This window comes from Phocoena sinus, chromosome 6, assembly GCF_008692025.1.
Source record: "Phocoena sinus isolate mPhoSin1 chromosome 6, mPhoSin1.pri, whole genome shotgun sequence".
NCBI lineage: Eukaryota > Metazoa > Chordata > Mammalia > Artiodactyla > Phocoenidae > Phocoena > Phocoena sinus.
The window spans coordinates 50,481,632-50,495,291 of NC_045768.1; the positions used below are offsets into that span (position 1 = coordinate 50,481,632).

The following is a 13,660-nucleotide window of genomic DNA, read 5'->3' on the forward strand; positions in this document are numbered from 1 at the left end:
ACAGGAAACGCAAACAGATCATGCAAAATACGTTCTGCTTTGATGCTACAAATAGGCCCTGAGAACTTATCCAAGGCTGATGGAGCAACTAATATGACCTTGACCAAAGAACGATCCTCCTCTGTGTGCTGAGAGAGCTTGGCCCTTCCACGGGGCACATGTTGGTAGGGGTGTGGGAGTGGGGAGTGAGGCAGGGTCGCCCAGCCCAAAGCTGAGCACAGAGTCAAGCCTAGGCACAGCCCAGCTCCACTTGAGTTTGGGTTTTGAAGTTCATTTGGAAAGGAAATGGGTGGGCCTTGTTGCTTTCACCTTTAAGAAATGCCCAGGTCAACCTGGCTCCCATGCGCTCATCTTCAGTTTTCTCTAGCAGGTAACATCCCCACAGTATAACTAGGTCCACATTCACGAATTAGGTTGGAGACTTTCCTTTTTGACTCCTGGCTCAAGCCAATTTCTGAGACTGTGGGACTCCCTGGAGTAGAGGAGATGGGGTACACAGCCCCCTCCAGTACTTACAAATTGATTCACAAAGTAGATAACCATCTTTGGATAGAAGCCTTGACTGCAATCAGGCTTCTACTTATGACAGTAACTTGAGAAGCCCTTTTTCAAGGAGATACCAATGCATGAAATGGTTGTATTTATAGAAGTTAAATAAATAAAGCTCTTCTGAGAGGTCTTAATACCTTACAGGAAAAGGGGAGCCTGTATTACGTGAAAACTCTTAACATAACTGATTGTGGAAATATTAATGATAAACATCTGTTAATATTCTTGCCTGCCTGCTTATAAGAAAGAAAATTATCAATTGGGGTTAAACAGCTAGTGTCTATGATGTTGATTTATACTGAGAATCTAGCAAAGTCAGTCAAATTTAAAAATATCTCTGATAGAATATGTATCTAAAGGTGAATAAATTTAGCCATTTAAAAAAGGAGAGTGGGCAAGGGGCAGTGGGGGAGACAGGGGCATGGGATTAAGAGACACAAACCACTATGTATAAAATAGATAAGCAACACAAAATATTGTACAGCACAGGGAAATACAGCCATTGTTTTGTAATAACTTTAAGTGGAATATGACTATAAAAATATTGAATCACTATGTTGTACACCTGAAACTAATACAATATTGTAAATCAACTACAATTTTTAAAATATACATAAAATGTTAGAAAAACCAAAGAAAGTGGGCTGCATTCAGATATTGGTAGAATTTTAGAAAATGAGGCTATTTGCCCATTGGAGGTATGAGCTAGTGCTCCAGATATATACTTTAGGCCAAGCATTCTTGTTCTCTCAAGGGTGCTCTGCATAATCCCCTGCCCTATGTTCCTCTGGGAAGTTCTGGTTGGTAGAGCCCTTGATGACAAGCTTGTCTGTCTTCTTCCAACTCAGACTTGGCCAGGGGCTGGCTCAGAGCTCAGAGGGGCAACTCCAGGGATGCACCCAGATCCTCAAAGACCCACAGTGATAAGCATGACTATGGAGGTGCAGAGAAGAGAAAGGAAAGAGGGAAGAAGGCCAGGGGATCCCACAGGTCAGCACTACTTCTAATCCCACATGAGTTACTTTCCCTTTCTGCCACAGCATGAAATTAAATGTCTGCTGCCTCCTCTTAGGTCAACCGAGTGCTCACCCACAACCTCAGAGAGCCAAGGAACTCTTCTTCAAGAGGGCATTTCTCTCCCCAACCATGAAGTAACAGGCACTTTTACTGTCCTTCAATGTGCACTCTGCAGACAGCCTGAGATTGGGCTACGTTTTTAGCAAACGTGTCCTATGGTACACAAAGAATATGTGTTTTGTTGCTATGTCCCTCTGGCCTCTGTAATTCTTGGCTCATTTCCTAAGACTAGCGAAGCCATCCTGGCCCCTGAAGCTTCGAAATTCCAGCCCACCAGTCCCTGTACAACAGGGAGGCTGAGCTGTCCCCCAGGCCATCTGTCCAGCCAGCTGATGTCCCTTCCAGCTTTGCGGTCATCTCTTATTTCCGCCGAGGTGGGTGGGCAGGGGAGGGGCTAGAGTGGGGTTTAGATACGAGTCTGAGAGACAAGTCAGGAAGATAACCCATTGAAAAGAACAGTAACAGTGTCTGGGTGGGAGCTCCCACTGGTGACCTCTTTCAAAATGACATGTGGCTGCCCTGAGCACTAGAAAATGGATTTCCAAAAACCCCAAGCCTGACACCAAATTTGTCTGACAACTCTCCACGTGTACCTCAGGGTTAAAAAGTAGAAATTCCAAGCCCTCTCAATAGCAAGGGAAAGACACTAGTCTTTTTTCTAGAATTCAGAGATTCGTTTTTTAGAAGTTTAAATGTAGGGTTTAAGTTTAAATGTAGGGTTGCTTTAGCCTTTAAATTCGGAGTAAGATCATCACTTCATCCTGGAAGCCAACCCTGACCAGCTGACTCTTCCTTCAAGCTCTCTGCAGCCCACTCACCAGTCTAGGTTAGGAAGTCCTCCTCTTGCACTCAGAATCTCCCTTTTGAGCACTACTGTGATCCTTTCAACACTCATTTATAATGACCTAGACTGTGAGCTCCTTGATAGGGGGAGGAAGTTGGTATAACTCATTTTGAATTCCAATAACCCAGCACAGTAACTAGTAAGCAGCAGAGGATGGATTAAATGTTTGTTGAATGAATAAATGAAGTCATTCTTTAGATTGGTACAATTCTAGAAGTGGCTAACAACCAAATGAATGCATGTGGCACTTCATTCTACAAATAATGATTTCTGAGATTTAAGAAACAGACGATCAAATTTCGAGCTAGAATTTGAAAAGGAGAATAAACACGGTATCTATTTTTTCTCTAGACCAAGGAGATGTAATTAATAATTAACCTTTTTTTAATGGCTGGGAAGAAGTTCATGATTTGAGGACCTGCTGATGGTTTACAATGAATATCGATTTGGCCCGACTGAGAGCGTTTCCACGGCAACAGCAGTTTTCAATCATGTCAAATTACAGCAGTTATCTCACTGGGTGTCAGTTTTCCTAAGAAGCTAATTGAAATTGAAAAACTATATCCTTAGGTCAAGGTTTGACTTTTCTTTGGTTTCATGCAATTTGTCAGACCAAAAAAGAGAGAGAAAAACCGGACGATCCTGGAAAGTCATACAATGTCTAGATTTTGGAGAGAAGTCAGAGCCCATGCTGTGAGTTCTGGAGACCCTTCGGCCTCAAAACTGAGAGCAGCCCAGAGGCGTGGGCGGGGGTATGTAGGGAGGATACCTGCGGTTCGTCCGGGGTGTGCATGAGTAAAACGTGGCGAAATAGGAAGGGGGAGGCACTGGCGGCACAAAGTCGTCAGGGTCTGGGATGCGTCTGTGTTCCTCCACTTCTTCCGCAGAAATCTGGGATTCATCCTAATTAAACAGCAGCTCGGTTAGTCAACAGCTCGGGGAGAAAAGCAACGGATGACACAAAAAGGTCCGAGGGTGGGGTCAGCGGAGTCACAGACACCCTGCCGCCTTGCATGGACTTACGATGCAGGATCTTCTGGCTGCAAAGATCTGAAGGTAGCGAAGGGCGGCTGCCACCAAGCAGACGGTGGTGGTCAGGGCATTCAAGGCACACAGGGCGAAAAGGACTTTCTGGAACCAGGAAACAATGACGCACCTGAGTACCTCAAAACTGAGGACCAGAACGCAACATAAAAACTTTAAAAAATAATAATAATACTGCCCCAAGGAAGACAATTCCCATGAGAAAATGCATGTAAAGGACTTAGATGGTGTTTGGCTCATGCTGGGTGCCAAACAAACACTGGTTATTATTAACACTGTCATGCAATAGTGTGTACTTCTTAATTTTAAAAACTTATCTTAGAAGATTCCTGTCCCGGGCAGACCTGGTATTACCATATTTCTTTTTGCATAAGAATCCTGTCTGGAAATATCCCTTCCAGGAAAGTACTGAATTTCTCTTCTGAAGTCAGTGTACCCAGGGATAGCAAATCCCAACCTCCCCCCTCCCACAGACTCCCACCAGGACAGCACGCTGCTTAATTCGTGGCCACTGATTCTATTTCAGGAGCCACTGGCAGAGCTGCCCCGGGCACCCAATGAAGACAACACAGGGGGCAGGCTGGCCCGAGTGTCAACAGGGCTTGTCTCTTCTAAACACACGTCTCAAAATAGCAGCAAAGCCAATTCCAAAAGTTTCTGTTGCCACAGTCCTGGCTGCTTAGCGGGGCTTTCCCCAAGCAAAGTCCTGGCTCAGAAAGTTTGGGAGTGACTCAGCTACCGAAAATCCAGAAGCCAAAGAAAGAAGGCCATTTTCACATCCTCCAAAACTCAGAGAGCTGACAGCTTCTCTCTCTTTGCTTAGAGACTCCTCTTCCCCACAAGAAAATAAACCCAAAACAAAGATCTAAAGAAAGCCATCAGTGACGGACCATCCAAAAGCTAGTATCTCGGGGTTCACCAACTGAGCTTGTCACTCACTGGCTAACAGACCTTAAGTCAGGACGTGATTTTTATCCAATTCCCTAATAAAGGTTAATTTTGTATTTCTCTTCAGCTGGTATCATTTGCTTTTCATCTCTTTCGCTTAGTATAGTTGCGGCCTATTAAACAAGAGGTAGTGTCTTGAATTTCTCTTGTACTTTCTGGCCGATACATCTCCTTAGTCTATGTGTTTTAGAACGGCAGCACTCAACAGCCTACAGGATTCATTTAAGCCAACAAAGGAGCATTAGAACAATAACAAATGGGCATGGACTTTAGAGGCTCTGCTAAAACTACATCTTATATGTGTAGCTACATCATGGGTGTGGACGTGTGCATGTATATGTAAATTCACATACGTACACATATACATGTGTATGCATTTAGGCTCCTTTACATTTTTTACTGGCTTATAATTCTTGAACACAAAGAAGCTATCCATTCGTAACTTAAGAGAAACACAATAATCTGTGGGTTCTCAATTCTGTCTCTAGGTCACTGATAAGGAGTCTCTCATATCTGCTTTCAATAGGATTATTTGAAGGAGGTAAAAAAGGAGGAATATTTCAGGGAGCTTTGCCTTCCTTGGGGTCTCTGTGGTGTAGTTACTGGTGGGGGATGGAATCTATTCCAGATACCTTGAGTAGAAGGTGAACAGCACTACAAGGCTGAACTGGGAAGAGTTTCAAGGCATTTTCTTTGTCTGTGCATTTGGCTGGTTGAAATTCTTCACAACAGAAGCAAATCTTGCCTTCACCTAAGTCCACCTTAAGGGGAAAAGGCAGAACAACAATTTAATTGTTAAGTAAGAATACACAGGCCACACCATGGAACACCAATCCTACAGAATGAGATATGGCAGGGTTCAGTGTCAGGCAACGTCTACATCAGTCAGGACAGCCTAGGGTAAGCTGGGTAACAACCAGCCCCCAAATTTCAGTGGCTTAATCAACCAAGGTTATTTCTTGGCTTTGCTACATGGCCACTGCAGGTCAGCAGAGGGCTCTGCTCATCATATTCCCTTAGGGACCGAAGTTGATGGAGCATCTACTATCTGAGGATTGAGGGTCACTATGCTAGAGACATGGAGAGCACATGATGAATTGTACATTGGCACTTAAAGCAGGTTTACAAGGTAAAAGGTAGGACACTCAGTTAAATTTGAATTCAGATAAACAGGTCATTCCTTAGGGTCAGTATGTCCCAAATATTGCATGAGATATGTTTATAGTAAAAAACTATTACTCTTTATTTGAAATTCAAATTTAATTTGGTGTCCTGTGTTTTCACTTGCTAAATCTGGTCACCCTAGCTTAAATCTTCCTCTTGGAAATGACACTCCTCACATGAGCTCAGTTTCAGTTCCAAAGTAAATCATATGGCTCCACTTAATCCAAGAGGACAAGGAAGTTCAATCTACCATGTGCCTGGAAGAAGCACAAGGTCTATTTGGTGAACAGTAGCCCTAAACCATGTAGGCTTAAAGAGATCTCTTAGTTCACATCTTCAGTGTGTTAATAGATTCTAGTAGAAGTTTTCTTTATTTGAAGTGATACAATTACTGATGAGTAATCTCATATATTTTTAGTGAGATGCTTTGCAAACTTTGGGTCACTTTCCAAGTTTCCATTGAGTCGGGTGGGAACATATGAACTAGCTGATTTGGGCTAATAAGACCCATAATTTGGGAGCAGAGGTTCATTCTTACTTGCTCTGCAGCTTGAGCTGTTAAAGTTGGCTATTCTATTTTGGCTAAAAAGAAAGGCCACACCTCTTTCATACTTGTTCAATTAAATAGGCGGCTTTGACTTCACTAGCTGCAAAATCCTTCAGGAATCTTTAAGAATGACTGAACATTTACAATGCTTTCGTTGCTTTTGTTGCTTAACAGAAAAAAAAAAAGCCTTTTTTCTCATTGAATTAAGATTCTTATCCTCTAGTCACAGTGGAAATTTCATGGTAGTTTCCATATTAGGAGGAAACTTAGTTCCTTCTAATATAAGTTGACTAGGAAGCCAAAGGGAAAAATTTGTACCACTGGATTACACAATTTTTGGTTTGGTTTTCTTTTTCTTTTGAACTGCAATTTACACACGCAAATCATAAGCATACCATTCAAGGAATTTAAAGCCATGCATATACCTCTGTAACCCAAACCCTTATCAACATACAGAACATACCATCACCAGAGAAAATTCCTTCATGTCCCTTCCTATGGATCCCTGCCCACACCCTCCAAAGAGACAACCACTGTTTGGATATTTTTTCCATATAGATTAGTTTTGCCTCTTCCAGAGTTCCATGAATCCTACAACATTTTTTATTCCTTGTCCTTAAATCATATTGAAAGGGACGCATTACTAAAATAAACACTGATGCCCAGATTTTATATAAATTTTGCCTCTGATACAAAGAATTACAACTATAGTTACCTCGATGGCCTCCATAATCTACCAATTCACAACCACTTTGGTTTACCGTCTTTTCCTGGTTTGTCCACAGAGACTGTTATCTCAGCAACGTCCCCACACCTAGATCCACGACTCCACAACAAAGGCACAAGGCTGTTTCTATTTGAATTTTTCTTGCATTGTCTCACATTTTTGAAGGTACATCCTGCTGCTAATATCTAGATTCTTGGCTTCTAAAGGAAAACTACTGTGGACATTCAGACAGGACTTCCCTAGGCAGGTGGGAACTATTCTTTCCCCTCAGGGATCGCTGACTTTCTCTTTGCTGCTCTTCCATAGTTAATCATATCCTTATACCAGGCTAAATTCATAAGGTAAATATTACTCCCAATGGGCTTCCTCCTTGAAAGTCTCCTGCTGAGAACTTCCTGTTTTAACACTAACAGCATTATTTAGTATAACAAAAAAGCACCTAATAGAGATGATTCATTCTTCTCATGTCTCCATTCTGTTCATGTACACAAGGCCCTCTCTCACCAAGCAGGAACCAAGCTCACGTTTTTCAACGCGACACAGTGCAATTTCCATTTCTTACATTGTATAAGCCTCAAGATCTTACCTGAGGACTTCACCTCCCCTAGGTAAGACTGGGTGTCATCTTACAAAGTACTCCCTTCCCACATGAGTCCATTCTTAATCCAAGGCATTATTTTAAGACAGAAACCAATCCTGTGTGGGCTGCACATACAGAAACCTCAGCTCTCTGGACTTTGGATGGCAAGATTTTCCAGGTAAGTGATAATTAATCCCTTTAAACAAAGGATCTTATTTGAAAGTTAATCACTATGCAAACAATAATGAATAGCTATCACTGTGCCCAGCTGATACAGGAAAGCCCTGAGGCTTCGTGCAAAGTGATTCTAGGCAACCGTGCCTTTTGTGTTCCTCATTCTTCCTGTTTCTGACCCTTCACCTGCCTTCTTAATCCCATCTACCCAATATTTCTGAAAACTTATTCTAACTTCTCTTCAATGTCTTTAACCGTCTGCAAACAACCCTGTTCGAAACTCCCCATTCTTAAATGAAAAACATCCCTCTTTCATACTTGATACTATTGCCTGAAGCTGTCAGATCCTCTCCTTCCTCCCATCATCAATCACTATTATGGCTCTCTATCCTAGCTGCACATTAGAATCTTCTGGGAAGTTTTCCCAAAAATGACGATGCCATCTTTAGCAACCAGGGAACTGCAAATTAAAGTAACGATGAGATCTCAACTTAGCCCCATCAGACTGGCAAAAAATTAGAGGGTAACACTTGTTGTAGGTAGAGGGTCACTGGTAGAAACGTAAGTTAAAGCTCTTTAATAAAGGAACTGTCCATACATTTTAAATTAAATATACTTATTCCCAACCGCTTCGGAAAACCGTTGAGCAGTTTCTTTTAAAGTTAGACATACGTTTACCACATGACCCAGCAATTCCATACTTATGTATTTACTCAAGAGAAATGCAAACAAGCCCCCAAAAAACACTATACAAAAATGTTCAGAACAGCTTTGTTCATAACACCCCTAAACTAGAAACAACCCAAATGCCCATCAACAGGAGAACTGATAAAACAAACTGTGCTATTTTTATACAATGAAATATTGCCCTGATTAAGAAAAGAGAGTGAGAAGGGAAGAGCAAACAACTGGTATGACCCAAAAACATGGATGAATCTCAAAAACATGCTGAGCTAAATAAGTCAGACACAAAAAGGTACATGACTCCACCTGCATGAAGTTCAAGAACAGATAAAACTAATCTGTGGTGAAAGAAACTGGAACAGTGGCTGCCTATGAGAGAGTTGAGACTCCCTGAAAGAAGACAGCAAATAACTTTCTAAAGTGATACAAATGCTCTAGATTTGGTCTGGGGTGTATACATGAGTGTGTTTGTCATGAAGAATGTATACTTTGGTCAAAACTTAATTAACTGCACACTTGAGATCTGGTCATTTCGCTATAGATTTTATCTCAGTTTTTAAAAAAATGGATAGAATCATCAAATGGTTGAATGTGCTATAAAAAAAAAAAAATGAGACAAACAGAAGAACAATCCTTGTCCTGGGAGCCTACTCCGCTTAGGTCACAGCCCCGATGGAGATCCGCAGAACAGTATTCATAGCAGCACTGCTTCTATCTGTCAAAACCCAAACCACAACGGACAACAAGAAAATAGAGAACTGACTTGTTCAAAGGAAAAAAGGGTGTTAGAGCTGTACCTAATATATCTTTAAGTGAGAAAAACAATATGCAGGGAAGTGGATACAAAAGCTCCCATTTCTGAAGAGTAAGTAGTGAACAACCCCACCCCATACACATCTACATAAGGTTACATGAGCATGAAACATGAAAGGAAATCCCCCAGCTTGTTACCGTGGATTCAGGGTGACTGGTGTAGATGGTGAGGCAAAGAGGGAAGGAGAGAATCCCTTCCTCAGAAAGACTCCACTTGCCAAATACGTTCCCTAATGAAAAACAATTACAATATGGTCCTGTTGATGAAAAATTAGGTGTGTTTTTATCCATAAAGACATGCAAAAAACCTGTCAAATGGTTAACTATGATGTCCCCAAACAGTGAGATTTCAAATGATTTTTAAGTTCCATCCTACACTTTTATGGCTTGTCCAATTATATAATCAGAAACAATCCCAGAGTTGGTTTTGTGGTGGGAAATTTTTTTTAATTAAAAATACGCTTTAAAACTTAAAAAAATACTGATGCTAAGACCCCCACACCAGGGCAGTTGAGAATCTCTGAGTATGGGGCCCAAGTCTGGGTATTCTTTAAAAAGTTCCCCTAGGTGATTCTAACAGGGAGTCAGGGTAGAGAAGCACAGAATTTCTCAGAAAAGTCAACCATATAGACCCTTATGCCTTGTAATTTGGCTTCTGTTTGTTCCAGAGCCAACAGTGATCTAACCACTCAGGCTAACTACTAACTAACCACTGTCCTTGGAATCCTCTCCTCTCCTGGCTTCGACCCACTCCCTTTATTTATTTATTGTTCAAGGCCCATCTCAAATACCTACGTTCCAGGTATCCTTTTCCCGTCTTCCCAAGAGTAGAAGTCCTTCTTCTTTTGCACCCCCAGAGCACTGTGTCTCACTCTGATGGCTGATCACAGACTCCCTTGCTTTGCAGTTGGGCATTTATTCATTCCCTCCACAAACACTGATCAAGCACCTGCCATGGTTATCCCACTCCTCTTGCTACGTGATAAACGTCTAGGTCAGAAAACGATGTCTGACTTTTCTTCTACTCTCTGCAGTTTCTAGCATGGGGTCTTGCATATAATAGATGCTACTCTTTTATCGAACTGTCTTTTAAAATATTATGACTTTTACTTCTAGCCTGTCTGTTCTCTTTGCCCCTTCCAATTTTCTGTGTAATTAGTAACAGGAAGAACAAGCCTTGTTTAAATTTATTTCTGGGAACTCTATGTATGTAAAGAAGTCTGTGGGAGGTGCTGTTGAAAACTCCCAAGAAAATACAGAGCCAGACACTGTTCTTAGGAAGATTCCAGACCAGTAGAAGAGAGAAGAAAGGTAGTATGAATACCTTTAGTCCAAAAAAGGAAAGAGAAATGCTTCAGAGATGTACAGATAGGAATTCTGGAAGATTACCTTCCCTGGGGATCAGGGACTATTTCCTTAAGAAGATCATTGTTGAATGAGGCTTTAAAAGGCTGACACCATTTGGATGAACAGGGATGTAAGGGACAGGGAATGGTCGGGGGAGAGACAGCATTGCCAGAAACAGGAAAGTAGGGCAGGAGCTGACATGCGGACTCGGGTTCCATTACAGGGAGTGTGAGTTGCTGCAGCAGGAGAGCAGGATGAGGGCAAATGATACAGGGCCTTAAAAACCAGAAAACATTGTGAGCCTGTGCTTCCAAAACTTACACTTACTTATTAAGTGAGGGAATGACAAAAATCAAAGAAATTTGTGAAGGGGTGGTAAATAAGAGCAATAGGTTTTTAGTGAGTCCAGGAGGAGCTGTCCTATCTGGGAAGGCCATGAGTTTCACTGCAAGGACCTGGTCACCGTGTTTTGAGAAATGTGGCAGCCTTCTTCACTTGCATCCTGCTGGTTTTGAAAGGGCGAGATTGCCATGGAACCAAGTTCCAAATAGATGAGGTTTACTACAACCTGTAAAGAGTCCACTTCTTTTGCTTTGTGCCACAGGGAGATATTTGTTACAGAAGAGTCCTCTTAAAAAGTTCAGAGATGGCCAACAATTCCACCTTCCAGGCATATATTCCAGAGAACTGACCCATTTCCGTGGCAGCATTGTTCACAATAGCCAAAAGGTGGAAAGAACCCAAGTGTCCTCCGATGGATGAAGGGTAAACAAAATGTGTCCTCTATATACAGTGGAATATTATCCAGCTTTAAAAAGGAAGGAAATTCAGATACCTACTACAACATGCGTACATATTGAGCATGTTATGCTAAGTGAAATAAGCAATTACTAAAAGACAAATACTGTATGATTCCACTTATATCTGGCAACAAGAGCAGTCAAATCCACAGCGTCAGGAAGAGTGGTTGTTGGGCTTCCCTGGTGGCGCAGTGGTTGAGAGTCCGCCTGCCAATGCGGGGGACACGGGTTCGTGCTCCGGTCCGGGAAGATCCCACATGGGCCCGTGAGCCATGGCCGCTGGGCCTGCGCATCCGGAGCCTGTGCTCCGCAACTGGAGAGGCCACAACAGTGAGAGGCCCCCGTACCGCAAAAAAAAAAAAAGAAAAACAAAAAACAAGAAAGAGTGGTTGCCGGAGGCCAGCGGGAGGAGGGGATAGAAGAGTTTTAGAGATCAGTTGTATAACAATGTGAATGTACTTAATTAACACTACTGAATGGTTAAGATGCTAAATTTTTTTGCTACGGGCATTTTACTATAACAATTAAAAATCAGGAAAATAGAAATGTACATAGTACAGGTCCATAACCTCTTATCCACAATTCTGAAATCCAAAAAGCTCTGGAAACCAAAAATTCTGGATTACATTCTGTTGTCCAGACTCCACTGGGATGCTACAGAATAAACAGTATATGCGTCACATTTACCTTCTAAAAATTGGAAAAACTCTGAATGCTGAAACACACCTGGCCTCCAAAGGTTTCAGATAAAGGACTGCTGACCTAAATTCTGATAATATCCATTTTTCCTCTTTAGATGAGAGCAGATAGATATTGATTGTGGACAACTGATCCATCTATTCACTAACTAATGATGCATGTGGTTTCTCCTGGCTGGTCCCTGCTTTGGAAAAAAAAAAATTGACAACCTGAGTAAAATACTTAGCAGGAAGCTCTTTGTTTTGTTTTCCTGCTTCCTTTTACCAACTTCAGGTTTCACTTTAAGATGCTGCCTGGTCCTGGGTGTTGCCAGCAGGCCAGGGTCGGCCCAGGTGCACAGTGATGATTCAGAACTGCTTACCAGATCACACCTGGGCACGCTGGACACGAACTGGGCCCCTTGGCAGCCTAGGATAAATCCGGCTAAATTCAGGAGGACACACACCACAGAGAGCAGCACAAAAAGGTTCACCTGAAACAGCAAGAAACAGAGGCAGTTAGAAAAAAGACCATGGCTAAATTCAGAGATAGTTTTGTCTAAGTAAAAAAACTCATATTCTTTCCCTAGAGGAAACATTAAAAAAAAGTCAGAACGATGTTTTTAATGTACAAACTTTTTTTAATGTTTTAATGTTTCTAAAACATTTTTTAGAATGTTTTAAATTGTGCTGAGGAATGTCCCTGACCCTCAAGTCTTCTCAGTTTCCAGTCCCTACTTTTCTTGCTCTTTGCAAATGAGGGAGTTCTGTTAGCTGTACACTACCTTAAGCCATGGCTATTTCCTCCTTGAGCCATTGTTATTTTTTTCTGACTTTTACAGGATCATGGTAACTAGACAAATGGAGAATTCTAGAATATAAGTGGAACTCAGGAAAATCAAGGAGCTCAGAGCCATCACCAGCCAGAAATCACAGTATGTGTGAAAATAAAGATGAGTCTTTCTTCAGTTCCAAACAGTGTTGGTATTAAAGAAAAGGTGTGCAGTGATCTTCCATGTACTTGTATCCAAAGTTAAATATTACAACTATTACCCTAAATGATTAAGAATTGACAGAAATCAACCAAGAAGCCAGTATTTACTTAGCGCAAATTAGAGACTACAAAGGCTTTTCAACCTGAGAACTCTGATTACTGTCAAAATCAAACCTTAATGTAAATATAAAAGATTGGAGCTAATGATTACCAGTGTTAGAACCAAGCAACATTTCAGGTAGCTGATCTGTCAGAACTGGCTGGCAAATGAGTTCACACGTGAACTCTACTACAGAAAGCTCATCCTTTATTGCTGGTATTCCAAGAAGCTTGAAAGTATCTCCCCAGACCCAGGTTATGAGTCAGTATTTAGTATCACATGATGCCACTTTTCTTAAGAGGAATTCTTCCTTCCTCTCCAAGAGGAGCTTATGAATTATAAATACCGAGTGACTCCAGGAATCCAGACCCTTGCTGGATGTGACTGAAGACTCTTTCCTGACCAATGAACAAGGTGACTCGTTTTTCACTGAGGAATCTGGCTTCTGCTTCTCTCCTTCTTTGTTAATTTGTAAAAGGACTGTGTGCCCTGTCATCAAATCTTGAGGAAAAAGCTGGAAGTGGCTACTGTGTTACTGTTTCTCAGGCTAGATTCTTCCAGGTCTGTAGTACTTGACTTGCACTGTGCCCC

The 13,660-nt window shown here is 41.7% G+C and overlaps 1 protein-coding gene across 2 annotated transcripts in view; it reads right to left on the reverse strand.

The window, feature by feature from the left end:
• Positions 1-13,660, reverse strand: part of FAM189A2 (family with sequence similarity 189 member A2) — a 61,501-nt gene that overhangs the window by 11,111 nt on the left and 36,730 nt on the right. For both annotated transcript variants that reach the window (XM_032635693.1, XM_032635694.1), the window contains 4 exons: positions 12,359-12,469; positions 5,095-5,223; positions 3,494-3,601; positions 3,240-3,373 (listed from right to left, as the gene is read on the reverse strand). In XM_032635693.1, the coding sequence (XP_032491584.1) occupies positions 3,240-3,373; positions 3,494-3,601; positions 5,095-5,223; positions 12,359-12,469 (482 nt within the window). The remainder of the gene's footprint in view (positions 1-3,239; positions 3,374-3,493; positions 3,602-5,094; positions 5,224-12,358; positions 12,470-13,660) is intronic.